At 59.3% G+C, this 26420-nt stretch overlaps 1 protein-coding gene across 5 annotated transcripts; it reads left to right on the forward strand.

Moving 5' to 3' along the window:
- The first annotated feature begins 1525 nt into the window (after nt 1-1525).
- Nucleotides 1526-25295, forward strand: PKM (pyruvate kinase M1/2). 5 transcript variants are annotated; one of them, XM_062206514.1, is made up of 11 exons: nt 1526-1634; nt 10398-10579; nt 10807-10898; nt 16300-16431; nt 16797-16983; nt 17633-17903; nt 18797-18947; nt 19027-19179; nt 21087-21253; nt 23869-24050; nt 24737-25295. In XM_062206514.1, exons 2-11 carry the CDS (start codon nt 10426-10428, stop codon nt 24841-24843), a joined length of 1596 nt encoding a protein of 531 aa, XP_062062498.1. In that variant the 5' UTR covers nt 1526-1634; nt 10398-10425; the 3' UTR covers nt 24844-25295. The 5 variants fall into 5 exon arrangements, with proteins under 5 accessions (XP_062062498.1, XP_062062497.1, XP_062062499.1 ...); XM_062206513.1 differs by lacking the exon at nt 21087-21253 and adding an exon at nt 21616-21782 and having other exon boundaries at nt 1527-1634; XM_062206518.1 differs by lacking the exon at nt 1526-1634 and adding an exon at nt 7832-7925.
- The last annotated feature ends 1125 nt before the right edge of the window (nt 25296-26420 follow it).

Here is a 26420-nt window from a genome sequence, read left to right on the forward strand (position 1 = left end):
GGCTTTAACCCTGACCCTGCAGGCTGTGTCCCGAGAGAGCAGTAACTGCTGCTTCTGGCCGGGACGAGTGGCCACATACCCGGCCATCAGCCCTGTCACCATGCCCACTCCCCAGCACCACACATGTCGTGGGGTCCCAGGAAGACCTTTGTCTCTCCCTCTCACTCTCTGTAACTCTACCTCTCAAATAAAGAAAATCTTAAAAAAAAAAAAAAATCCAGACGCGTGTTCTGGGCCCTGGCTGCTGTCTGTTGGTGCTGGCCTCACTCACGCCCACCCACTGTACGGAGCAGTGGGCCTCAGAGTACTCTAAGAGCTGGGCTCGTGTTGAATGACAGCTGAGGCCACAGGCGTGAGCTAGGAGGCATGGAGGGATGCAGCTCTTCCTAGCACAAACTAATGTGACAAGCGTTCTTTTTTCTAAAGATTTATTTATTTGGAAGGCAGAGTTATGGGGGTGGGAGTGGGGCACGCAGAAAGAGGTCTTCCATCCTCTGGTTCAACAGCTGAAACTTGGGCCAGGCATAACCCAGCAGCTTGGAACTCCCTCGGGGTCTGCTGCTCTCCCAGGCGAGGCAGCCGGGACTCGAACCTGCACTCACAGCTTTGCCCTCAGCACCACAGTGCAGCCCCCTGTGGATACGCCAGCCAGCCTCTGCCGCAGGGTCTTACCAAAAACCATCTTTATGACAGCCAGCTGACGACCAGCGCCACCAGTTCTCCAGTTTGGAAAAGCGCATCTCGATCCTGGGAACACATCTCGAATTTTAGAACTTCCGCCGCCACCCCAGCCGGTCCTCAGCCCAGGGGCCATAGTGGGGATTGCACTGGGGGCTCCCGAGGCGGAACTGGCTGCTCTCACCACCTCGGTGACCCAGCGTGCGTTTCCTTCTGTACCTAATGCTCCCAGAATATAAAGATTTCTGAGTTTCGCTGCAAGCGCACTTACGGGAAGGTTGCACTGTCTCCTCCCCGCTTATCTGCGCTTACAGGAAGAGAAGGGAGGCCCAGATTGAGCTGCCCGAGGTCACACCCCTGGTCTCTGGTTCCGGGAAAAGGAAGAAAAGGAACCTAGGAGAAGGCTCCCGCTTTGCTGTCCGGCCTGGGCTGCAGCGGGCCAGGCGCACAGCTGTGATACACGGCTCTCAGCATCGCGTGGGCTCCGAGAGGGAAACCAAAGCAGCAGAGGCGCCACGACATCGATGTAAACCCGGCGGGCCGCCCCCCGCTCCTCCACCGAGTCTCCCTCCCGCCCGGCCCGGGCGGCAGGGCCGAGGCCCCGGGGCTGCATTTAGGGCCACGGCGCGCACAGCGAGCGACAGGTGGCTCAGGCGCCCGGGGGTCTGCGGGGGCGGGGCCTGTCCGGGGCGGGGCCTGGAGGCTGTATCCTTGTGTGTGTCCTTCCGCCGCAGAATGTAGTGCCCCCCCCCCCCCCCCCAGGCCGCCGGCCCTCAGCCCCACAGCTGCTGCGCCGGCGGCACGGGGGCGGGGCCCGGCGGAGCGGGGGGCCGGGATTGGCCAGCCGGGCGGCGGAGGGATCTGCCAGGGGATCACCTTGAGACTGCGGCGCCGAGTCCGCCGTAGAGGCGCGGGGAGCCGCAGAGGTGCACGCGCAGCTGTCGAGTCGGCCTGAGGTGAGCGGCGCGAGGCCCCGGCAGGTCCACCGCGGGCTCCCGCGCGGGCGGTGCAGGCTCCTGGGCATCTAGGGCGCCCTCCCCGGGGTTGGGAGGGGAGGAAGGCGTGTACCCGCGCTGCGGCCCGCTCCGTTCTCGCTCCTGCCCGCTCCCCTCGGTTCTGGGGACATCCGCTCGGCCCTCTCGGTTCTGGGGTTCTGGGCGGCCCACCGCCCTCAGCCCGGTTCTGTTAGACCCTCTCCCTCCGTCCCGTCGTTCGGGCCCCTCCCCATCCCTCCGTTCAGGTCCGGTCCGCAGCCCCCTCCCCGGCCCCGCTCCCGTCCCCCGCCCCCATCTTTCAGGTCCCATCGCCCCTCCCCCCTGTAGACCCCTCTCCTTCGTCTGGTCACGTCCGCATCCCCCTCCCCCATTCCGGGGTCGCCCCCTCCCCCTCCCGGTTCTGGTCACGTCCGCATCCCCCTCCCCCGATCCGGGGTCGCCCCTTCCCCCCTCCCGGTTCTGGTCACGCCCGCACCCCCCTCCCCCGATCTGGGGTCTCCCCCTCCCCCTCCCGGTTCTGGTCACGTCCGCATCTCCCTCCCCCGATCCGGGGTCGCCCCTTCCCCCTCCCGGTTCTGGTCACGCCCGCACCCCCCTCCCCCGATCTGGGGTCGCCCCCTCCCCCTCCCGGTTCTGGTCACGTCCGCACCCCCCTCCCCCGATCCGGGGTCGCCCCCTCCCCCTCCTGGTTCTGGTCACGTCCGCACCCCCCTCCCCCGATCCGGGACCGCCCCCTCCCCCTCCCGGTTTTGGTCACGTCCGCTTCCCGCCACATGGTGGTCGTGGGGCTGCGGCGCACGTGGCTCCCCGCAGCTCTGCGGGGCCGTGGGAGGCGGAGGCCGCGGCTTCTGCGCGTGCCCTCGGTCCTGCGGGGGGAGGCGGACAGGGCCCGCAGGTGCGGAGCCGGAGGGCGGCTCTGCCCGCAGGGGGTCCGCCGGCCCAGCCCTGCGCGGGCAGCCGTGGACTCCGGGGGTTCTGCGGCCGCCCTGGGCCAGCCTGGCGGCGGGGAGGCCTCGGGAGCCCCGGGCGGCTGCCCCGTGCAGGCCGGCTGCACCGCTTTCCTCGTCTCTGACGGCGCGCCTTCTCCCGGTCCCCGAGCGCAGTTCCCTAATTCGCGGTGGAGCACGCCCAGCCTCTCCGCGCTGTCCCCACCCAGGAGCTCCCAGGTCACCTTCCTGCGGTGGCTCTCGGAAGGCCACAGAGGCCCTGGGGCCCGGGGCCCTGGCGACCGGCGCTGTGCTGCCGGGTAACTGCGCTCCTGGGTCTCCTGAGAATGCGGGCCTGCAGACAAAGGCAGGCGCCGAGGGGGGGGGGGGGTTCAGCCCTGCCCTTGTCCCTGACTGCTCCTGCGGCGTCCTAGGACTTGTTCAGCCGCTGCTGGGTACCGGCAGGGCAGGAGGCAGGGGCCTGTGTGCTGCAGCATTGTTACCAAATAATTTGCCCTCTGGTGGCCTGGGGGCGCTGCTCCGTGGGGGAGGTCAATGTCAGCCATCCGGGGTCTGGAGGGGTTGGAGGGGCTCTGTGGGGGAGATGAGTCAGCCTTTCAGCTTAGTTGCTTTTGAGAGAATTTGCTTCCGTGGGTGAGTGGGCACACTTGGCTTTGGAAGTCCCCTGTCCCCTCTCAGTCACGTGGTGAGGTGGCTTGCGTGTCCCCAGGGAGGGTGGTCAGTGCAGCTCTTCCTGGAGCCGGGTGGGGCCTCACTCCTGCAGTGCAGAGCCTTCTGTGGGGGGCCTGGGAGCTTCTCCCGGGTCCGAATAGTTTCTGTGAACTCCTCTCTGCGTTACTGGACCTGAATAGAACCACACAGTGCTGGTCTGCCGTCGGGCACAGCGCTTCCCTTGGAAGTGCTGCTGTAGAAGCATCTTACGGAGTAGTAGCTCTGAAGAACTGCACAGACAGACCCCAGTGACTTGGCAGATTCGGTGGCTCTGCCTGCAGACCGCATCTTGCAGGAGTTGTGACATCAGCACGGAGAGGCACAGGAAAACCGTTCTGTTTCTTAATGTTGAGGCAATGGAAGGGATGAGGAAGTGGCCGTGGCCAGGGAGCTGGAAAATGCCGTCCTTTTAGACTCTCGTTACTGTGCATGAAGGCAAGTCAGGATGTGTCATTTTTGGCCAGGAGCTAAGACTGTGATCAAGGTAGAGGAAGATGACTCATTTGACATTAACTCTGTTTCTCAATCAAACCCCAGCTAACTGGGCCGCCGCAAGGATCCCTGCTCTGAGCAGTTACCCCGCAGCCGAGCTGGGACGGTCGGGACTTTCCAGTGTGCTAGGCCGGCTTGCAGAGCCCCAGTGTCGTCTTAAAGCATCCGTTGAGTCCAAGTGGAGACAGCTAAGGACACATTCTGCAAAGCCCCGCCCTTTCTGGGATCCTGGACTCTGATTGTTTCTGTCTGGGGCTTTGTTAAAGAAGCAGTTCTAGGGAGAACGAGCCAGGGTGGGTGGTGATGTGCAGCCCTGGCTGGGTCTCATGGCTTCCCGGAAGAGACTGCTCAGCTCAGGAGTGTGAGGGGCTGGCAGGGCCACCAAATGGTGCAGGGAGGCCCCGCCCCTGCAGTGGTGTGTGCCGGTCGGCACGTAGGAGGGAGAGCAGCGCTGCAGTACCGCCGGTGGCCTCTGAGGCCCACCGGCAAAGCTCCTGGAGAGCTCTCTAAGCTGCTCTTTCCTGATGCCAGCAAGCAGAGGCCAAGACCAGCTGAACCAGGGCAGTGAGGTTGCTGGCCACAGCATTTCCTTGAGGACCAACTTAGCTGCTGCTGAACTCTGCAATCTGGAAGGTTCTCTGAAGAGCGCCCTATCCCTGGCAAACATAAATGGCCCTGCAGAGCATGGGGGAGGCACACCGTGCCCACCAAGCCTGCTGGGTCCCTCTTTGTTGTGAACTGTGGAGAGCAGACTAACAAAGCATCGCCTGCCGGCCAGGCAGGCACTGTGAAGTTCTGACAGTACCAAGTGGCAAGGCAGACACTGCCAGTACTGGTTGGTTGGCTGTAACTCAGTGAACGCACTTTGGAGAACGAGTCAGCAATAGTTAGTAAGAGAGAAGTAAAGGAACCTCGGGACCCAGGGGTTCCCGAGGTTCCTACGCATCCAGGAGGGTGGTTACAGTGCCGGTGGAGAGGGCACAACACGGGGAGAGGGCTCCAGTGCACTGACGGAGGAGCTGAAGGGAGGTAGCCGGTCTCTGTGCCAGCTGGGTGCATCTCCGTGAGAGGAAGACGCAGTGTGCTCCTGACCTGGGCGCTGAGAGCCGCAGAGGCCTGCAGTCAGGATGGAACTGGATACACTGTACACACTCTGCAGTGAGCTGGAGGGATACAGCTTCAGGACTGTGGTTGGGTGTCAGAATCCGCTGGGGAGGTGCAGGGCTGGGTTGGATGAGCCTGGGCATGGAGGGAGGGTGAACTGTGTTACGCTCATTCCTGCTGTTTCCACAAAGTCTAAAGGAAATGCGGCCTGGTGTTAACGGCCAGTGCTGGGTGGTAGAAACACAGAACGCAAACAGCAGTGGACCTGTTGAGTGTGCTGGCGGGCAGGCCGGTGTGTGTGGAAAGCTGGTTCTGCCTGCCCGCCTTTGCCTCCAGCTGGGGCACAGGTGACAACTGCTCTGGATGCCAGTCTCCCCTTGCTGAGGCCGTCGTCACCCCCGGTTGTACCTGACTTGGGAGGGCCCTAAATCGCGGTTCCAGGTGCCTGGCGGTTTCCAGAGTGTGCATGTCTTGTCCACAGAGCACTGCCAGTTAGCTAAGCCTTGGGAAGAGGTGCCAGACCCCAGACGACAGAGCGTCTCCGCAGGCTGGAATCAGGACATGGGGGGCTCTGGGACTTAGCTCCCTGCCCTGAGTGAGGGACCTCTGGGGGTGGCCCCTTCCCAGACCAGCATTTGTGCTCTGTCCCACCCTCTGGCCTTAGGCTCCTGCTGATAAGGGTTGTCTCTTGATTATACCCCTGAATAAATAAGAGGAGGAGAATGTTGTCTTTTTTAGGCAAGGGAGTTCTACTTGGGACTTACGGGATGGCTCCTTGTGTTCTGCCTAGCCTGATAACAGCAGACTTTGCTTCCTGCTTGGGTGCTGCTTCCCACCCAGATCGCCTTAGCCTCCAGCAGCGCCCGCCCGGCAGCCTCGCCCCGCTGTGGGTCACAGGATCCAGAGCCTGCCTGGGCTCTGCTGCTGGGGGGGCCTCCTAGGGAGCAGCTGGAATGCCCGCATGTTGAGGCACAGGCTTCCTGGTGGAACATGGGGTTCCCGGGAGTTGAGAATCGAGAGACCGCATGCTGGTCTGGAACAGAATCCTGGGCGCCTGCCAGAGTGCTGGAGGGAGCAAGTGGGTGTCGGGTGCCATCGTTGTTGGGTTGGTCCAGGTCGCGAGGAGGCCGATCAGCATAACTCGCACTCAGAGCTGCGGCCTGGCTTATTAGGGCGGAATGATCGGGGTCTGTGTGAGATGGGCTTGGTGTGGTGAAGCGTGGGTCTTTCCCGGCACAGCCTGTCTGGCCGGCTCTAAGACGTCAAGCATCAGTTCTGAGGAATGGCTGAATTGTGTCTGGCACAAAGGAAACTAGTTATATAAAGAGCAGGGAGCCATCTGAGACGGGAGAGGAAAGGGCAGAATAGGGGCACTTGGAGCTGAGTTACACTTGTGCCTGCTGCCGTCCGTCAGCCCAGACTCAGGCCCTGGCTCATGGCTCTGAGGAGGACCCTGCTGCAGGGGCTCAGGCTCCTGAGCAAGGCTCCCGTGCGGGGGACTCGCCAGGCTTCCACGGCTGCCTGGAGGTCGGCTCTGCATGTCTGTGCCTCCCCAGCAGGAGGGTGCATGGAGGGAGCCCCGTGTCCTGCAGGCACCGCCCAGGGGGCTGGTGTGAGGACAGGGACCCTCCCCAGAGGCCTGCCCTGAGAAATGAAGGCTGGGAGTGTCCCGAGGGTGTTTTATGCACAGCTGCAGGTACATGGTTGGTGGGATGGGCAGCTTGTGCTGGAGAGAAGAGCTTTTTGCCCAGGACCTTGGACACAGCCTCCCTGCCAGGAGGCTTCGGGCAGAGCCTATGGGGAAGAGAAACAAATTGGTGACCTGGGGATGGGTTTCACTGGTCCCAGGCCTGGTAGGGGGCTTTAAAGAAAATGTAGAAGACTGAATAGACCTGCTTGAAAAGCAAACCATTTATTTGATGTATTTATTTGAAAGGTAAAGTAACAGAGACAGCTTTCAGCTCCTGGTTAACAACCAAGTCTGGGCCAGACTGAAGTCGAAGCCAGGAACTCCATCCAGGTCTCCCACACGGGGAGCAGGGGCCCCGGCACTTGAGCCAACCTCCTCTGCTTTCCCAGGTGCATCAGCAGGGAGCTGGATGGGAAGCAGAGCAGCCGGGACTCTATAGGATTGCAGGTGGTCGCTTCGCTGCACCACAGTGCTGGCCCTAGCAAGCTGTTTTTGACTGCTTGCTGTGTAAGTCTACTGAATAATGCCACACATTTTCATTCGTCATTTTTTGTTTACTGGCAAAAAAAATATATAGGATTCTGTTGGCTTTGAGTTGAATTCAAGGTGGTGAAACAGGGTTTATGCTTGAGGCCAATGTCATGGTCTGCTGGTGGCACCCTTGTCACAGAGGCTTCCCTGTGAGGCCTAAACAGACTAAACAGAAGACGAAATCTGCTGGATTTGGACATGGAACTGTCCCGTGGAGTCCTCCTGCTGTGAAGGTATTTCTATCAGCAGATTCGCTAAAAAGAGAAGAAACCTTGGGACCCTTCCACGTGGATAGGTGCTATTAAAATTTGAGGTTCTGTCCTCCCATCCTCTAGGGATGTCTACTTTGGAATCCCTTTGACCCCAGGAAAGGACCAGCTGGGTTCTCGTGGAATGTGCCGGGGAGTGTTACTAAACCACAGAGGAAAGGGGCTTAGTGGGAGGCAGAGCTGGAGTTCTAAGGGAGGAGAATAGAGCACCACAGAGGGTGCCTGAGAATTTGCTGTTAACCGTTTCTCTGCGTTTTCTTGGGAGTGTTCTGTTTCTCTCTGTAACATAGCTGAATCTAGGAGCAGCTGCCGCCTCGACACCTGGCTATGAAGGTAACTTCACTCGAGAGAGCTGTAGTCACACTCAGCTTCTGCCTTAATCCCTGTGCAGCTCTCCAGGGCAAACCTTATTCAGCTCTGAGCGATCTTTGCAAGTGGGGCCAAGGAGCCACTCTGAGCCAAAAAAAGAGCATTATGTCACCGGAAGCCCAAGTCCAGAGAACCAGAGGTATGACCTGATGATCAGTGGTCCTCGCTAGGTCTTTGCAAGGAAATCCGAATGTTTGGGGTCTACGAAGAGTCAGCTCATGATTCTTTAAAAAGTTTCATTATTCAGAAGCAGAATGGCAACACGCGCGCACACACACACACACACTCTCTCTCTCCCACACAGAAAGAGTTCCTGTTTGCTGCTTCACTCGCCCAAATGCCTGTGACAGCCGGGGCTGGGCAGGCAGAAGCCAAGAGCCTGGAACTCCATCTGGGGCTCTTATGTGGCTGTCAGGGACCCAGGTACTTGCTGACATCCAGAGCGCACATTAGCAGGAAGCTGGGTTGGAAGCAGGGCCAGGCCCTGAACCCAGGCACTCTGATACAGGATCCAGGTGTCCCAGGCAGTGCGTTAACCACATCACCACATCTGCCCCGCCTGACGATTTTTACAAAGGGTTCAGCCCACGCATTCATTTCCTAGTCCACAATAGTCTTGGGACCGGGTGGCGCTTCCCTTCGGAGGCCGCAGTACGGCCTCTGCACTCGGTAGGGCTGATGTGCAGTCTTCAGCGTTCCTTTCCCCTTTCCTAGCAGCCCTTGTTCCCCTGTGGGAGCTCTGATGCCTCAACCGTGAGTGCAGGCAGAGGGACCCTGGCTGCTGGGGCATCTGTGGCCAGTGCAGAGGCTCTCAGGTTCGGGAAAAGGGAAGCAGAGGTGCAGCTGTTAGCCTGAAAGCTTATTTAACACTGATTGCAAGACCCAGGAGGAGGGGACTGACGCGCTCGCCACGGTGCCTTGTGGTGCGTTGCTGAGTTAGGTAGCGCACACTTAAGGGAACGGGCCTCTGCCGCGCGGAGTAGTCAGCTGGTGTTCTCCATCCCGTTTTTACAGCTGCAGGCTCTGTAGTTGAGACCGTAGCCCTGACACCCAGTCCCATGGCTCTGCGCCTTCACCAGGCCTTGGAGCTGGCACAGGCAGCCTTGGCTGCATGCTCTATCCAGGGAGCCACCCAGAGAGCCCACAGGGCCGGAGAGGGTGGAAGACACCAATGAGGATCCTTTACCGAGGGTCTTTGAAAAGTTCACAGGAAATGCTTGTTAGGAAAAACTGCATGAATTTCAAGATCCGATTTTTATTTGAAAGGCAGAGAGAGAGAGCTTCCATCTGCGTGTTCCCTTTCCTGTATGGATGGCAGGGACCCAAGCCCCTCAGCCATCATCTGCAGCCATCTGGGGTGCTCATTTGCAGGAAGAAGGCGCAGGTGCAGAGTGGCTGGTCTCAAACCTGGTACCGCGGTGTGGGGTGCAGGCAGCAGCCGGCTGCTGGGCCACAGCCCACCCCGGGCTTCAGAGGGCTCTTGTCCTAAAGTGAACTGTATTCCCATTTTCTGTGAACTTTTTTACGTGCCCTTGCACACGGGTGCCTTGATTGGGGGCCTGAGGTTTAGCAGAAGGGTAGGCCGAAGAGGGACCCGTTTCTGAGCCCAGGCTGATGCCTGTAAGCTCGAGGGTGTAGAAGGAGCAGCCTGGTCTGAGTTCTCATCGTTATCTGACAGGTGTCACTGTCCAGGAGCTGCTCCCGAGTCTGTCCCTGAAAGCTCAGTGGCTGAGTGAGTTTAGCTGTAAGTCAGGTATGAAGGGTTGTGGCCCGGGCTGGTCAATGGCCTGGAACGATGGTCCTTATTACATGAGGTCAGACTTGCAAATGGAGTTGAGATGGTGCATCCAGCATCATTTGGGGAAAACACCATTGCTGTGTTGCACACATCCTGTTAATATAATTTTAGAACCACATCTGTGCCATCATGGTTATCCTTACTTGTGTATGAATTGCTTTGCATGTCCTAAATTCCTCTGACCAAAAGTAGATGTGGTTTTTCTGGGTACAGACTCCTGGGAGGGAGATTGTGTGTCTAGTTTTCCCACTGGACTTCTGCTTCCTGTCCAGGGCCTGGTTTTATTGTTGCTGGCCAACAGTGGGCTTGGGGCTGTTCTCAGGCCTGCTGTGGGTAGAGCAACAGACACAGGTGGTGCTCTGGGTTAGTCACAACCCAGGAGGACTGCTAGGCAGACGGTGGCGGTCTCCGCAGCCAGGGCATCACTTTGGCTGTGGGGGAGGAGTGTCTAGAAGCCTGTGGACTCCGTGCCAGAGAGACAGCTTCTCCTGCAAAGATCTAGACTTCCTCCGTAGCAGGCCAGGAGTCAGCTACTGTGTCGTGGAGGAAGGTCGGTGACCGCATCCTCTCGAGGGTGGGCTGGTGAGAATGCCGGCAAGCGTGGTGTGGCAGAGCCCCGCTGGCGGTGGGTCCCTGGGAGGTCCCTGCACTGGAGAGGAGACTTTGTTTGCTGAGGTCTTTCCTGGTTGCCTAGGTTCACACGAGCCCTTTGCCCATTTTGAGGAGTGCTCACGTGACCGGCGTGCTCATTAAGGTAATGTGTCAGCAGGAGGCGGTGTGCCAGCGTCTGATCAGCCCTCTCTCTGCCTCCAGTCTCCCGGGACCCACGACCTCAGAAGCCATGTCGAAGCCCCACAGTGAAGCCGGGTCTGCCTTCATCCAGACGCAGCAGCTGCACGCGGCCATGGCGGACACGTTCCTGGAGCACATGTGCCGGCTGGACATCGACTCCGCGCCCATCACGGCCCGCAACACGGGCATCATCTGTACCATCGGTGAGCCTCGGGGACCGAGACCGGGAGCGAGCGCGCATTGTGGGTTCTGCGGGGGCGAGCGTCCCCAGCTCAGAGGCCTAGGCCTATGCCACCAAGAAAGTAGGCTAGCACATTGATGGCCATGAATGTGCTCTCCGAAAGACCTGCATTATTGGGGGGGAATGTGAAGGGAGGAAACTGAGGAAGCGTTTCTTTGAGTCACTGACACTGCCGCCGATGTGTAACAGGCCCTGCCTCCCGATCGGTGGAGATGCTGAAGGAGATGATTAAGTCGGGAATGAACGTGGCGCGCATGAACTTCTCCCACGGAACTCACGAGGTGAGCCTCGGCTGCACGGTGGCCGCTGGGGCAGCTTGTAGGCGACAAGGAGGAGGTACCTTGTTCACTTAGGGAAGGTGGGCTCCACAGATTCAAGTCTGCGTGTCCCAGCCCTAGGCACCTTCCCCTCTCCTGCCGCCTCATCTGCCTGTGGCACTCTCCTTGGCCTGTGCTGCGTTACTAGCCTTCGCGGAGGACGGCATGCGGTGTGCTGACCACAGAGCCTGAGCGCTCCGCAGCAGCTCGTGTTGCTTGGTTGTGGCCCAGTTCAGGCTGCAGAGAGCTGGGCAGGTGCCCGGAGAAGGTTTCTGCTCTGGCAAGCGAGTGCCCCGCTCCGTCAGCGCTGTGCTCCTAGCCTAGCCCTCTCCAAAGGTTCTGCTGCACTGCAGAAAACCAGTCGGCGAGTGTTCGTGCTGGAGCTGTTAGCCGTGGCAGGAAGCAGCACTCTGAGGGTGCTGGGGTTCCCTGAGGGACCGCAGTCATGGGGCTTCATTTTGGCATTGGTAGAGGAGTAATGGGGGAGGCTGACGTTGCCCTCTCTTGACCTCTGTCCTTTCCTCCTCTGAGGTCAGTGGTGAGGGGTCACCCTCTGGCATTTGGAAGCTGGTGTTAAGTTTGGACTAAAAATAAGCCCTCGGGCAGTGCAAACCACGGGGTGAATTCTTGCTTTCTGGAAACATGAGACTCTCCGTGGTAAATGCTGCAGCCCCTAACTCGGGGCCCCAGCCAGGGCCAGCAGGCACCTCAGGCAGCCTGAGGCACGTCCTGGGCTCGGGCACCAGGAATTGCTGCAGGTGTCACTCTGCCCAGAGGGCCAGGGCAGCAGTGAGGGTCAGTTCACCTCTGATCCCTGCTGCTGGAGTCTGCCGTGGGCCCTGCGTGAGGAGCACAAAAATAGATTGGAGGAGCTGCCCTTGCAGCTGCACGCTCCCTCCACCCAGTAAGACGGCACCGCCCCGCTCGGAAATGGCAAGGGCCGCACCTGTCGCACGAGGGCTTGGATTTTGGATTTTAAGCTACCAGAGGTGTTTGGAGATGATCTGTGCTTCTGATTCTTATTCCCAGATTAAAATTGGGATAACAAAGGGAAGAAACGCCAGTGCCTCTGGTGGAGGATTTTTTTAGGGTTTAGGCCCAGGTGAGCCTCCAGGGTCAGCATTAGGGAAGCAGGCCTGAGGTGGTGGTGTAGACTGTGACGTGACTGCGTTCTCTCTCTTCCTTATCTCTGACAGGCACGTCTGCTGTCTGGGTCTGGGTCTCTTTTTTTTTAAATTAATTTATTTAATTCTATTTGGAAAAACAAACACGTGGGTGGCAGGGGCCTGCACACTTGAGCCCTGTCATCTGCTGCCATCCAAGGCGTGAAGAGAACCAGGACTGAACCCCAGGCTCTCCCGTGTGGGGTGCACATATCCTGGTGCTGTCTCCAGTGCCGAGTCCAACACTTTGTCTCTGACAGCTCTGACTGTCCCTAGCCCGCCCTGGCAGCTCATGTGGACCATCTGTGTTCTTGCTGAACCTGTAGTTCCACACTGCCAGGCTGGCCGTTCGTGTGGACAGTCTGTGTTCTTGCTGAACCTGTAGTTCCACACTGCCAGGCTGGCCAGAACTGGCTCTGACATAATCTAAATTTAGAGCCTTCCACAGGGCAGCAGTAATGGTGGAGTGGGCACCACTCCGCAGATAATAAGCAGCCCAGCCCCAGCCCAGCCCCAGCCCAGCCAGCACCCTGTCAACCATTTAGAATGTTTATGACATAAGATTTTACATCCCCAAGACCAAAAATGGCATGTTTATGTACTTTGAGTTGCAAAAAGTATTTTCTATCACTCACCAAAAAACTTCCAAGTTCCATAAAAGTAGAAATTTTATAGACACATGACCTGACATAATTTTTAAAAATTGTTTGTTTGAAAGGTAGAGACAGAGCGACATCTCTGATCTTCCCAAATGTCCATAGCAGCTGGAGCTGAACCGGGCCAAAGCTGGGAGTCCAGAACTCACTCTGGGTCTCTGATATTCAAGGCAGGGACCCAAGCACTTGAACCATCACCTGCTGCTGTCCGTGCACTGTGTTGTCAAGAGGCTGGATCGGAAGTGCATCTGGGACTCAGGCGTGTCTTACATGGATTCTTGACTGCTGTGCCACACTCAGCCCTGACTTTTTTAATGGAAATCAAGATCAGTATAGAGTGTGATAATCAGGACAGCTTCAAAACTCATTCTGGAAAACAAATCTCAAGGCAAAAAAAAAATTTTTTTTTTAACTCAGAACATTAGAGGAAAAAAATAATCTTAAAAGTTAAAGAAGGGGCCGGCGCTGTGGCGCAGCAGGTTAACGCCCTGGCCTGAAGTGCCGGCATCCCATATGGGTGCCGGTTCGGGACCCGGCTGCTCCACTTCCAATCCAGCTCTCTGCTGTGGCCTGGGAAAGCAGTGGAAGATGGCCAAGTCCTTGGGCCCCTGCACCTGCATGGGGGACCTTGGGGAGGCTCCTGGCTTCGGATCAGCACAGCTCCAGCCATTGCAGCCATCTAGGGAGTGAACCATCGAATGGAAGGCATCTCTCTCTGCCTTTCCTCTCTCTGTGTAACTCTGACTTTCAAATAAATAAATCCTTAAAAAAAAAAAAAAAGTTAAAGAATTTGTAAGACCATGGCTTGATGAAATAGAAGATGAAAAATTAAGCTGAGATCTGATTCTTTGTGGGAAACAATAAATCAGAAATCTCAGGAAGGCCTGGTCAAGAATATGAATAGGGAGGGAATTGTGGCACAGAGGCTTCAGCCTCCACTGTGACCCAAGCACCTCATATCAGAGCACTGGTTTGGGTCTCACTGGCTCTACTTCTTTAATTATTTATTTTTAAATATTTATTTTATTTGTTTGAAAGAGTTACAGAGGTAGAGGCAGAGAAAGAGAAAGTCTTCCATCTGCTGGTTCACTCTCCAAATGGCCACAGTGGCTGGAGCTGAGTTGATCCGAAGCCAGGAGCCAGGAGCTTCTGGGTCTCCCATGTGGGTACAGGGGCCCAAGCACTTGGACCATTTTCACTACTTTTCCAGATGCATCAGCAAAGAGCTGGGACTGGAACCAGTGCCCATAGGGAATTCTAACACTGCAGGCCAGGAAGTTAACCCACTGCACCACAGCGCCAGCCCCTGGCCCCACTTCTGATCCAGTTTCCTGCTGGTGTGCCTGGGAGTAATGGCCCCAGTACCTGGGTCCTGGTCACCCACATAGAGGCCAGGATAGAGTTCGAGGTTCCTGGCTTCAGCCTGGACCAGCCCTAGCCATTGGAGCCACTTGGGGAAAAGATCTCCCACTCCCTCTCCTCTGTTAAAGGAATTTCTTGACTGGTGGCCAAGTAAATTTTATTCTGGGAACATAGAGTTATTAAATAATTACTGTGTGCTTGACTCTTTTGAATTTCATTTTATTTCAGTCCTCAGAACAAAAGGTATTTGATAATATTCAACACCCCTCCCTCCCTCCCTCTCTCTCTAACTCTGCCTGCAAAAAATAGAGAGAGACAGAGAAAAAGGTCTTCCTTTTCTGTTGGTTCACCCCCCAAATGGCTGCTGCGGCCGGTGTGCTGCACCAATCCGAAGCCAGGAGCCAGGCGTTTCCTCTTCTTCTCCCATGCGGGTGCAGGGCCCAAGGACCTGGGCCATCCTCCACTGCCTTCCCGGGCCACAGCAGAGAGCTGGACAGGAAGAGGAACAACCGGGACAGAATCCGGCACCCCAACTGGGACTAGAACCAGGAGTGCCGGCGCCACAGGCGGAGGATTAGCCTAGTGAGCCACGGCGCTGGCCATCCATTCCTTTTTTATTTTTATTTTTTTATTTCTTTCTTTATTATTTATTTATTTATTTATTTTGACAGAGTGGATAGTGAGAGAGAGACAGAGAGAAGGGTCTTCCTTTTTGCCGTTGGTTCACCCTGCAATGGCCGCTGTGGCCGGCACATCGTGCTGATCCGAAGCCAGGAGCCAGGTGCTTCTCCTGGTCTCCCATGGGGTGCAGGGCCCAAGCACTTGGGCCATCCTCCACTGCACTCCCAGGCCACAGCAGAGAGCTGGACTGGAAGAGAAGTGACTGGAAGAGAATCCAGCGCCCCGACCAAGACTAGAACCCGGGTGTCGGTGCCGCAGGTGGAGGATTAGCCTAGTGAGCCGTGGCACCTATCTCCAGACTGGGTGTTTGGTTCAGAGGGTACGTTGCTCCTTGGAAGGCCCACATCTCACATCTAAGGGCATTGTTCAAGTTGTTCAAGTCCCAGCTCCTCTGCTCCCAACTCCGTTTATTGTTAGTGCATATCCTGGGAGGCGACCCATGTGGGAGACCTGGATGGAGTTCCAGGCTCCTGACAGTTGCAGGCATTTGGGGAGTGAACCCAGCAGATGCAAAATAATCTCTCTCTCTCTCTCTCTCTCTTTCTCTGCCTTTGAAATAAAAAGTGAAAATAAATTAATTACAAGTAAATGATTTCTATTGCAAACCAGCAATACAAAGAACTTAGAATTAGAACCTCTACAGAATAGAAAGTGGAGCCAGTGGTCACTCCTTGCAGAGAATGCCTGAGTTAGAAGCTCACGGTGGTCAGACAGCTTCAGGCAGTGTCATCCTTGGAGATGCCTCTGGCTCCTGGTGCCCTCCAGCGTCCTGTGACTCACAGCAGGCCTGCTGGCAGCTGTTGTTCCCCAGACAGCGGTGGTTAAAGGCCAAGCCCATGAAGTGCTGAGCGAGGTGCCCTGTTATCAGCAGTGCCATACTGATTACCCTATCTGGGAGCCCTTTTGACATCTTATCTCGGCTTTGACTCCCTTTTTAATTGAACAGTACTGGCAAGTGAGGAAGAAAGGGCTTTGGAGAGGAGACAGGAGCCAGGGCAGTTGATGTGGAGAGGGGCCTGGGAGCACCTTGGCCTTCTCCTCTTTCCTCTCAGGCCACACCCTGGGAAGGGAGGGTGCAGCCAGCTCTCGTGACCTAACAGCTTTCATGGGAAGTCCGCAACCTGGTGTTGGAACTGAGGTTGGAATCGGTGGGAGAGGGCACTCGCGTGGCCACCTCTGTCAGGCTCTGCGCGGATTGCCAGGGCGGTCTCACCCACACCTGCCCTGGTTCTTCTGCCCCAGTCGTCTTGCCCTGTTAGTTGTCTTAGGGGAAAGAGCACAGCCCAAAGGTGCTGCTGCTTGTATGGGATCTGTTACCCAGCCTCCAGCGCTTCTGGACGGCAGTGGCCTCGGCCGAGTGTGTGCCGTGGTGAGGTGCCGAGAGGCTGAGGGTGCTCTGGGGCGGATGGTGGCCGGGGTAGGCGATGCAGCTTTGGCTCCCGGCCCCAGGGAGCCCGCTGGCCCGAGCGTGGGAGGACACTTGTCCTCTTCTCCCTCCCCCAGTACCATGCGGAGACCATCAAGAATGTGCGCACGGCCACGGAAAGCTTCGCCTCGGACCCCATCCTCTACCGGCCTGTCGCGGTGGCTCTGGACACCAAGGGACCCGAGATCCGAACGGGGCTCATCAAGGGCGTGAGTATCCTTGGGACAGGGGGAGCCCAGGGCGTGTCTTTGGTGTTTGCCCGGGTGCTGCCATGTTTTAGAATTCAGGTCAAGTGTAATGTTGATTCCATGGTACCACAAAAGGATCTTTTTTTTTTAGTCTAAAAACTGATTTCTGGCTTTGAGAAGCAGTTTCTTTGTGTGTCTTGGCCATCGTTGTTGAGTAACGCAACAGAACGTGTTGGCCTTCAGCTGTTTCCTCGGATGTGCTAAATTAGAGAAAGGCATCTGTTTACCAAGGGCCAAGCTTTGTGATTCCTCTGAGATTCAGACATTGTGCTAGGGAGGCGGGGGCGCCGGCTGCCGGCTGGACTCTCGCTCACTCTCCTGTCCAGAGCGGCACGGCGGAGGTGGAGCTGAAGAAGGGAGCCACGCTCAAGATCACGCTGGACAACGCCTACATGGAGAAGTGTGACGAGAACATCCTGTGGCTGGACTACAAGAACATTTGCAAGGTGGTGGACGTGGGCAGCAAGATCTACGTGGACGACGGCCTCATCTCCCTGCAGGTGAAGCAGAAAGGTGCGTATCACCAGCCTGAGCCAGCACCCCGGCCTCTCAGGACAGCAAAGGCAGAGCGCTCCTCCGGCCTCCCGACTTGCTGGGCTCACGGAAGGCGGGAAGGCAGGAAGCTTGGTTGTGTGGCAGAAAGATGGTCTGTATGTAAAGGTCTGTGTATTTGAGACGTAGATGGACAGAAAGGGGAAGGCAGATTTTCTGTCTTGCTAGTTCACTCCCCAGATGCCCACAGCATCCAGGACCAAAGGCAGAAGCCAGGAACTCGGTCTCCTTTGTGGATGGCAGGGACCCAAGTACTTGGGCCATCAGCTGCTGCCTCCCAGGTGTGTCAGCAGGGAGCTGGGTTAGCAGCTGAACGAGGCGCTCCACTATGGGATTTGGGGTCCCAAGTGGCGGCCTAACCTGTACCACGGCACTCACCCAAATTAAATTTTAAAATAATCTCGTGAGTAGGGATTAGTATCCTTTACCGGTGAGGGAGCTTGGGCAGTGAGGCTGTGGGCTGGGGTTTGGGCTTGTTTACGTGGCCCCGGCCCCCAGGTATGCTTCCCTGGTTATCCGCGGGGAGGAAGGCACCTGCTGCTTGCTGATCACCTGTCCCCTGGGGCATGGGCCTTGGCGGCTCTGCATCCCCTGCTCGCTGTGCCCACAGGTCCTGACTTCCTGGTGACGGAGGTGGAGAACGGTGGCTTCTTGGGCAGCAAGAAGGGCGTGAACCTCCCCGGGGCTGCAGTGGACCTGCCTGCCGTATCGGAGAAGGACATCCAGGATCTGAAGTTCGGCGTGGAGCAGGACGTGGACATGGTGTTCGCCTCTTTCATCCGCAAGGCGGCTGACGTCCATGAGGTCAGGAAGATCCTGGGAGAGAAAGGGAAGAACATCAAGATCATCAGCAAAATTGAGAACCACGAGGGGGTGCGCAGGTGAGTCCCCGGGTGACAGCTGGCCAGCCGGCCTCGCGCCTGCTCGCTGGGGCAGCACGCTGCAGGGCATGGCACAGCGGCTGCGCTGTTAGCAGTCTGACGTTGCTCCGTGGCCGGAGGACGCACACCAGGGAGGGCGGGTCTCCTGCCCACAGCCTCAGGGGCTGTCACGTCTTCCTGACCCGCAGCCATGTGGAAGTGTGGGGTCGGGGTCTTGGTCTTCCCTCAGAAAGGCTGGCCTGGTGATCAGCCATTCGCCCCAGAGGGAAGCCTGGGGATCATCTTCAGTTCCCCAGGCTGCCCCAGCCATCCTGACCACGTCCGCTGTGTGGCCAGCTGGCCCCTCCTAGAGATAGCAGCTCGTGAGGGGCAGGGGTGGAAGCAGCCCTGGGGCCCCACAGCCTGGTGGTCTGACCATCTCCAGCTCTGCCTGGGCGTCTTCTGCCACATGACCTCAGCTCTCTGCCTTTGCTGTCCTGATAGGCCGGGCTGCTGGCTCGGGCTGGTGATGCGCGTGCCCTCTTGCCTCCCCTAGGCTGGGAGACAGCTCCCGGGGCATGCCTGTGGTGTCCTTGGCTAGATGAGGCCGCCGACCTTGGGGTGGGAAGCAGCCAGCAGCGTTGGTGCCCTTTCTTCCTGGGAAGTGCTGACTGGAGAGTGATGGTGGAGGCACCTGAGGGCCTCGCAGGGTCGGGTGGAGAGGGGCGTCCCAGAAGGTGTCGAGGCCCAGTGGTCCCTTTGCACACCGAGGAGCCGGGAGTCTGGCCACGTGCACGCATCTGTGCTGTGTCGGGCCCTCCGAGTTAGGGATCGTGGCAGGGGCTTCCTGTCTGTCGCCATACTTGGGACCCTGTGGAATATGACTTCTGTTTCGTCCCTGCCCTCTCTGCCAGGTTTGATGAGATCCTGGAGGCCAGCGACGGGATCATGGTGGCTCGCGGTGATCTTGGCATTGAGATTCCTGCAGAGAAGGTCTTCCTTGCCCAGAAGATGATAATTGGGCGATGCAACCGTGCTGGGAAGCCTGTCATCTGTGCCACGCAGGCATGTGGCCCGCCCTGGGGGCCCCGTCCCTGTGCACTCCCTGTCCAGCAGGGTCTCACCCGCGCTCTGCCCCTCCCAGATGCTGGAGAGCATGATCAAGAAGCCCCGCCCCACCCGCGCCGAGGGCAGTGACGTGGCCAACGCGGTCCTGGATGGAGCCGACTGCATCATGCTGTCTGGAGAGACGGCCAAGGGCGACTACCCGCTGGAGGCCGTCCGCATGCAGCACCTGGTGAGTGCCCAGGGCCCCGCTTCCGCGGAGCCTCACTGCACGAGAGGCGCCTGCTGGGCCTGGGGCGCCTCTTCTCTGCCCCACCTTCCCAGCTCCTGGCTCATCCGCTCCTGTCCAGAGGCCGTCACCCCAGCTTCCCAGTCCTGGGGTACTGCTGCCCTCAGCAGATGCCTTGTCCCTCTCCTCAGATGGTCCAGGGACTTGAGTACCTTTGGCCTGATCTGGAAAACACCAGGGCTCCTGCCCCCAGCTGCTCTGTTTGGCTTCTGATTGGACTCCCTGCGGGGGCCTGTGTGCACACACAGCAAGCTGCCTGTGAGCCGGCCTTGCATGGTGCCTGCAGTGGGACCGGCTTCTGTGCTGTGGGGGTGCAGCTGCCTCACTTAGCCCAGACGACCAAGAGGGGCTTGGGAAGGTGGCCAACCCCAGTGGTCCTCACACTGGAACCGTCTGCAGGAGTCTGGGGGCTGGGCCATGGCCGCCTGACCTCTTCTGTAGGTGGGAGCCCAGGGCTGGTTGTCAAGGCCGCTCGGGCTTGCTGCACCTTGAGCCAGTCACCTGGAGAGTGGCTCCCTGTGGTCTGACGCCCCTCTGTCTGCGTGCTGTGGGAAGCTCCAGCGGGAGGGTGGCGACCTTGTCTGAAGCACACGGACTACAGAAAGCGTCTCTGGGCAAAGTTTACCCTCTCAGGACCTCGTCTATAAGCTGGATTAGATGAGATCTGCTGACTGCTGGCTTTAGTTCTGATAAGTCGCTGGTACACTGATGTCATCCTGGCAGCTCCCAGCATCACCAGGGCTATGTGACAAGAACTCCCGGGACACTGACCCCAAAGCCGGCCTTCTCCCTGCAGCTCCACTGCCCAGCAGGACTCGGAACGAGGCTCTGGGCCCCGGAGTCGGCTCTGGGTTCTGAATTCTGTGCCTCTTGCCCATAACTGGTCTTGCCCATGGACAGACAGCTTGGGGCACTACAGGGCTTGAGTTGCAGGCTCTGGGCCGGGCTGTGGCTGCCCTGCAGGTGGTGCAGGCCACGAGCCGGCAGCCGCCTCAGTGTCCGTGCTCGCACTGATGACTGACCCGTAACTCAGGGCTAGGCCGCACCAGGTATGGTCCTGTCCCTGTCCCTTGGGCTGCATGCGCTCATTCCATCATTAACTCGGGCGGTGCTCCCCACGTCTGAATGAAGTGGTGTTGCTGACCCTTCCTTGCCCGGTGATCACTCAGCCACTGGGAACTGCTTTATAATCTTCGATCCTTCCATTCTCTTTCTGATTCTCAGTCTCCCCTGAGCTGGTGGTCTGTGGTAACTCAGCTCTCGCGCCTGTTTTAATCCACAGCTGTTAATCAAGCATCCTGTGACGTCCCCGCATGCTCCCATGGGTGTCTCTTCACATGGCTGTTAAGGGCGGCCCTCACGCGCTGGCCTCTGCTGTCAGCTCTCCTGCGTGGCCTTGGCTCCTGACACCTGCCTCCCAGCCCTGCTGTTTCCATGGCGGGCACTGGGGAGAGCATCCTTGTGCCTCAAGCCAAGCAGCCGTTCCCTCCGTGTGGCACAGACACCCAGACAGCCAAGTGAGGAGGGGCCTGCTCCTTCCCGTAATCTGTGTCACGAGGCAGCGTGGTCAGGTCCAGCCTGGGTGTGTCCCCGTGCCAGGGCGCTAGAGCCTGCGGCCATACTGGCTTCCCTCCACTCCCAGCCCCATCAGATGCCCCTGTATCGGAGGGTGAGGTGTGAAATCCTCCACGCCCCACAGCTGGCTGGACCTGGACCCTCTGCCTCTGCCTGACGACCCGATTAACCCGGGGTGCCTTCCTCCCTGATTAATCCCCCGTTCTGTCTTTCCGTGTCTTGTCTTCCATGTCTCCTCCTCCTCTCTTCCTTGCCCCTCTCCCTAACCCTTACAGATAGCTCGGGAGGCTGAGGCAGCCATGTTCCACCGCAAGCTGTTCGAAGAACTTGCGCGAGCCTCCAGTCACTCCACAGACCTCATGGAAGCCATGGCCATGGGCAGCGTGGAGGCTTCCTATAAGTGTTTAGCGGCAGCTTTGATAGTTCTGACGGAGTCTGGCAGGTAGGGCCCCGAGGCCAGGTAACGCTGCAGGGAACCCTGCCTCTTGCGCCAGCTGCTCCCAGGATGTGCGGCCTGGGCCCAGAGCCTCTGCTCAGCTGCAGGAAGACAGCCAGGGTGGCCAGGACAGGGCAGGACCAGAGGCTTTCGCCTCGGCAGGCAGCGGCGTCACAGGCAGCCGGTGGAGGAAGGCCCCTGGGGAGTCTCTGCTGTGCTCCGGGTCTGCAGCCCTCAGGCTCTGGTTGGCCTTGGTCCGGGATGTGTCCTCCACCCGCTGTCTGTAGACTCATCCCCTCCCCTCTCTGACAAAGCTCTGACGAAGCTCTGTCCCCCTCTCGTCCCCCGGACGGATGTTGCTCCCCTAGATTGCCCGTGAGGCAGAGGCTGCCATCTACCACTTGCAATTATTTGAGGAGCTCCGCCGCCTGGCGCCCATTACCAGCGACCCCACAGAAGCCGCCGCCGTGGGCGCCGTGGAGGCCTCCTTCAAGTGCTGCAGTGGGGCCATAATCGTGCTGACCAAGTCTGGCAGGTAGGAGGCGCCAGCGAGCCCCTGGCAGTGCCCTGCTGTGGGGCACCCCTGCAGGAGGGGCCTGGGAGTGGTCCTGGCGCAGTGCACAGATGGTGCTGAGCCAAGGTAAGCCCCTCTGCCCACCACCTGCACCCCGGCAGGGAAGGATGCTCCCAGGCCCCTGGGCCAGGACCAGCAGTGAGCAGAGCCCAGGTCTGGGTCCAGAGCAGGGTTGTGGACTCACTGCATAAGGGATAGGACTGACGACACATACTTGTCCTTTAAAAGCTGATCCTTGGAAACAGAGCCAGGGTTGCTTTTTCTGGTTCTTAGGATCTCTTTACAAACTTAGTTTGAAAAATTTTGAATGCTGTTCCCATCTCTAGCAGACCCACCAGTGGGTTCTCGCCCCAGGAAGGTCGCTCCCCCTTGCGGCTGTGGTGCGTTACCCTCCCTCCTCCCTCCCCTGTGGCCCTGGGAGACAGCGGGGTAGGGAGGAGGGGCCGCAGGTGGGCTGCCCTGTGGGACCAGGAGAGGTCTGCTGACGCCCACTCTGGGAGCTTTCGGGCTGACCTTTGTAGAAAGGGCCGGCTTAGCGCTGCACTATTCTTAGCTGCAGTCTTCTGAGATTTCACAGCTCTGACCCCAGCAGCTGCCTCCCCTGAAGGCCAGGCACCTGTTTTGTCTCCTGGGCCTGCTCCTTTGCAGGCCTCTCCCCAGCTCCTGCAGGGCACCTGGTACAGGGGCTCAGCAGAGTCCCCACCTCCAGGGACCCCTGACAGGCGGAGCTGCTCCCATGCCCACCTTTCTCTCTTGTCACGAAGCCCTTACCTGAATATATATGATCTTAGGAGTTAATCTTTGGTTTAAAAAAAAATTTTTTTTTTAACTTATTTGAAAGGCAGAGTTAGAAAGGGAGACAAGGTCTTCCCCTGGTTCACTCCCCAAATGGCTGCAGCGGCCAGGGCTGGGCCAGGCTGAAGCCGTGCCCATGTGGGATGCCCATGTCCTTTAGGCCACAATGCTGGCCTCTCCTGGGAATATTTTTTTTAAAGATCTATCTATAGGCCGGTGCCGCGGCTCAATAGGCTAATTCTCCGCCTTGCGGCGCCGGCACACCGGGCTCTAGTCCCAGTCAGGGCGCCGGATTCTGTCCCAGTTGCCTTCTTCCAGGCCAGCTCTCTGCTGTGGCCCGGGAGTGCAGTAAGGATGGCCCAAGTGCTTGGGCCCTGCACCCGCATGGGAGACCAGGAAAAACACCTGGCTTCTACCTTCGGATCAGCGCGGTGCACTGGCCGCAGCGTGCCGGCCGCGACGGCCATTGGAGGGTAAACCAAGGGCAAAAGGAAGACCTTTCTCTCTGTCTCTCTCTCTCACTGTCCACTCTGCCTGTCAAAAAAAAAAAAAAAAAAAAAAAGATAAATCTTTTATTTGAAAGAGTTACACAGAGAAAGAGAAGCAGGAGGGAGAGAGAGGTCTTCCCCAATTGGCCACAATGGCCAGAGCTGTGCCCAAGCTCTTGGGCCATCTTCACTGCTTTCCCAGGCCACAGCAGAGCTGGATCAGAAGTGGAGCATCCTTATGGGATGCCGGCACTGTATGTGGCGGCTTCACCTGCTATGCCACAGCACTGGCCCTTTGGGAATTCTTAAGATGCCTCCGGATCCTCAAGTTTGTCTGAGATCTGGAGCCCAGTTGCTGGGGCCATTTGGGTGGGCGAGCCCGGCAGTGGAGGGTCTGCTTGTTGCTGGGCCCAGGGTCTGGCGGCCGTGCTGCTGCTCTGCAATCAGGCCGTGGGCCACGCGCTGCTCTGCTTGTAGCTTCTGCCCTGCACTAGGGCTGCCGGGTGGAGCAGCACTCCCGCTGCAACAGTGGAAAAGTCCAGGGTGTGGCAAGGCAGCTGCCAGCCCTGGGCCACGTGGGGTCAGTGGATGAGATGGGTGGCTCCCTGCCCTCAGAGGCACCAGAGAGCAGGTGTTGAAGTGGCCAGAGCTTCAGGCTGGCGTAGTGAGTCGGATTAGGGGGTGAGCTATTGCCAAAGGCCCTGGAGGGAGGGGGGGCTCCAGGGACACTGCTTAATGGTTGTCCTGCTTGTCTCCTGTCCCAGGTCTGCTCACCAAGTGGCCCGGTACCGCCCACGTGCCCCCATCATTGCCGTGACACGGAACCACCAGACCGCCCGCCAGGCCCACCTGTACCGTGGGATCTTCCCGGTGGTGTGTAAGGATCCGGTCCAGGAGGCCTGGGCTGAGGATGTCGACCTCCGGGTGAACTTGGCCATGAATGTCGGTGCGTGAATGGGAGCAAGACTAGAGACCTGAGGGGCAGGATAACCTGGCTACTGGCTTCTCTGGGACCCTGAAGCTTGGGGAACATAACGGGGGGAACCCCAAGACCAGAGAGGCCAAGAGACCTAGCTGAGCACCCCTGGTCCTCATTGGGGCTGTTCCCTGAATCCCACTGCTTGCCGGTCCTGAGCAGCGCCCAGCAGGGGAGGGGTGCCATAGCTCACACCCACAGTAAAACCCCTTGTTCTGTGGCAGTGCTCTGGGGGTTAAGGTTTATTTTATTTGAAGGGCAGAGTGCCTGAGGGGGAAGGAGGGGAAGGTCTTGCATCCACTGGTTCAGTCCTCAAACAGGCGCAACAGCCAGGACTAGGCCAAAGTCAGGCCCAGAGCTGCATCCGGGTCTCCCCCGTGGAAGGCAGAGGCAAAGGCGTTTGGGCCATCTTAGGATGCCTTCCCTGGCTCATTGGTAGGAAGCAGGAGCAGCCTGGATGGGGGTGCCAGCGCTGGGAGTGGTAGCTTACCCTGCTGTACCACGCTGTGGGGAGGAGAGCAGCAGCTGGCTCTGACCTCAGGCAGTCGGGGCGAAGTCCCTGCCCACTTTGCCCCCCGGGCTGTGAGACTGGCGCCACCTTGTGGAGGGTGGAAGTCCGGGCCTGCCTGTCCCTCACCAACTTCTCTCTCCTGCAGGCAAGGCCCGCGGTTTCTTCAAGAAGGGAGATGTGGTTATTGTGCTGACCGGATGGCGCCCTGGCTCCGGCTTCACCAACACCATGCGCGTGGTGCCCGTGCCGTGACAGCCGCAGCCGCTCCTCCAGCCCCTGTCCCATCCCTTCCCCCAACCCATCTGTTAGGCCAGCAACGCTTGTAGTGCTCCCTCGGGCTGTAGTGTGGCACTGGTGGGCTGGGACGCCGGGAAGACGGCTCCCTGCCAAACGTGTCCGGGTCCAGGTGGGACCGCCCGAGCCCGGCACCCCTGGCGGGGCTCACCCAGGCTCGGAGCAGGGCAGGACCTGAGGGCCCCCTCCTAGCCTACGTAGGGGAAGGCCAGAGCTGGGCCTCAGGGGAGGTGGCGCATCCAGTTGAAGCAGTCGCAGATCTGGCCTCTGGGCCTCCCCACTCCACGCTGTGTGTTGTGCTCACCTGTGTTCCCCACCCCACTCAGCTGTGGCCGCCAACAAACACTCCACCTCCACTTAGCCCACGAGCGCGCTCGAGGCCTGCTTTGTGTCAATAAACAGCGGCTGAACACCTGCCTCCTCTCTGCGGGGCGGGGCGGGCAGGGAGGGGGCCGGCGCCTGCAGCCTGGCCGCAGGTGGGAGCCACGGGGCTCCTGGGGGCGGGCTGGGCCCCAGCGAGGTGGGCGGTGATGGGGAATGGGACCTGGGGCTGCCGTGCCCGCCAGACCGCAGCCCTGTGTTCCCCGGTGGCCTAGAGCTGTGGCCGGGCTACCACGTCCCAAGCCCTGGGGTTTGGAGGAGAGGGAAGATGCTGGAAGCCCATCGGCGCCTGCGAGGAGCCCCGAGCTCCAGGGCTGGGAGGCAAGGCCCTCGCAGTGGTAGGCGAGCGGTGCACACCCAGGCCCGGCCCCTCGGGTGTGCGGACCGTGCGCGCCTGTGGACCCACCTGGGTCGTCTGGGCGGGGCCGGCCAATGGGCGGCGGGGGCGGGTTCCGGGCGGGCGGCGCGTTGGGTGCCGCGCTCTCCGGGGCTCTCCGGTGGCGGCGTCGCGGTAGCTGCCCCGAGCCGAGGCGGCCAGGTAAGGGGCTCGCTGGGCAGAGCTGGGGACGCGAGGCGGGCTTCGGGGCCAGACCCGCGCCGCGGGCGTTCTCGGACAGGAGGTCCAGGCCGTGTGGCGTGGGGCCTGGCGGCACCTGCCGACTACGGGCGGCCCGCGGGCCTGGAGGGGCGCCAGTGCGCCGGGCGGGTCCCGCAGCCCGGGAGAGCGCAGGGTAGGCGGGCGGTGGCATTGCAGGTGACACGAGGAACTGCGGCTCCGGCCCCCCAGGGTGGGATTTGGGAGGAAAGCGGAGCTGGTGGGTGGAGCTGTAAGTCCCGCGCGGGGCCCATGCCGCATTTCGAGCTGGGGTCCGCCCCGCGTCGCCGAATTGCCAGGGCCGTTTCTTTCGGGCACCTCTAACGACCGGCTCTCTTGAGAGCCAAGACGAGGTCCGGGCAGAGCGCGGGGCCTCCGGACGCTGCCCTGGGCTTTCGGGGGACCCTCCTGGGGCCAAATCCGAGTCCTCCTCCCCAGCGCCCCCTTGAAAGACTTTTCTAAGTGGCACAGGGAGCGCAGCGCAGGCCCATGCGAGCCGCGGCGCTGCGCCCCAGGGACGCCCTAGGGCTGAGCGCGGAGCGGAGAGGTGCGCTCGCGG

This window comes from Lepus europaeus, chromosome 11 (assembly GCF_033115175.1).
Source record: "Lepus europaeus isolate LE1 chromosome 11, mLepTim1.pri, whole genome shotgun sequence".
NCBI classification, from domain to species: domain Eukaryota; kingdom Metazoa; phylum Chordata; class Mammalia; order Lagomorpha; family Leporidae; genus Lepus; species Lepus europaeus.

What these genes read in the sequence shown, in the direction of transcription:
- PKM (XM_062206514.1), top strand. Translation starts at nt 10,426, where the DNA reads ATGTCGAAGCCCCACAGTGAAGCCGGGTCTGCCTTCATCCAGACGCAG. An exon ending in TCTCCCACGGAACTCACGAG is followed by an intron (nt 10,899 to 16,299) that starts GTGAGCCTCGGC and finishes TCCCTCCCCCAG; the next exon opens with TACCATGCGGAGACCATCAA. An exon ending in AACCACGAGGGGGTGCGCAG is followed by an intron (nt 17,904 to 18,796) that starts GTGAGTCCCCGG and finishes CCTCTCTGCCAG; the next exon opens with GTTTGATGAGATCCTGGAGG.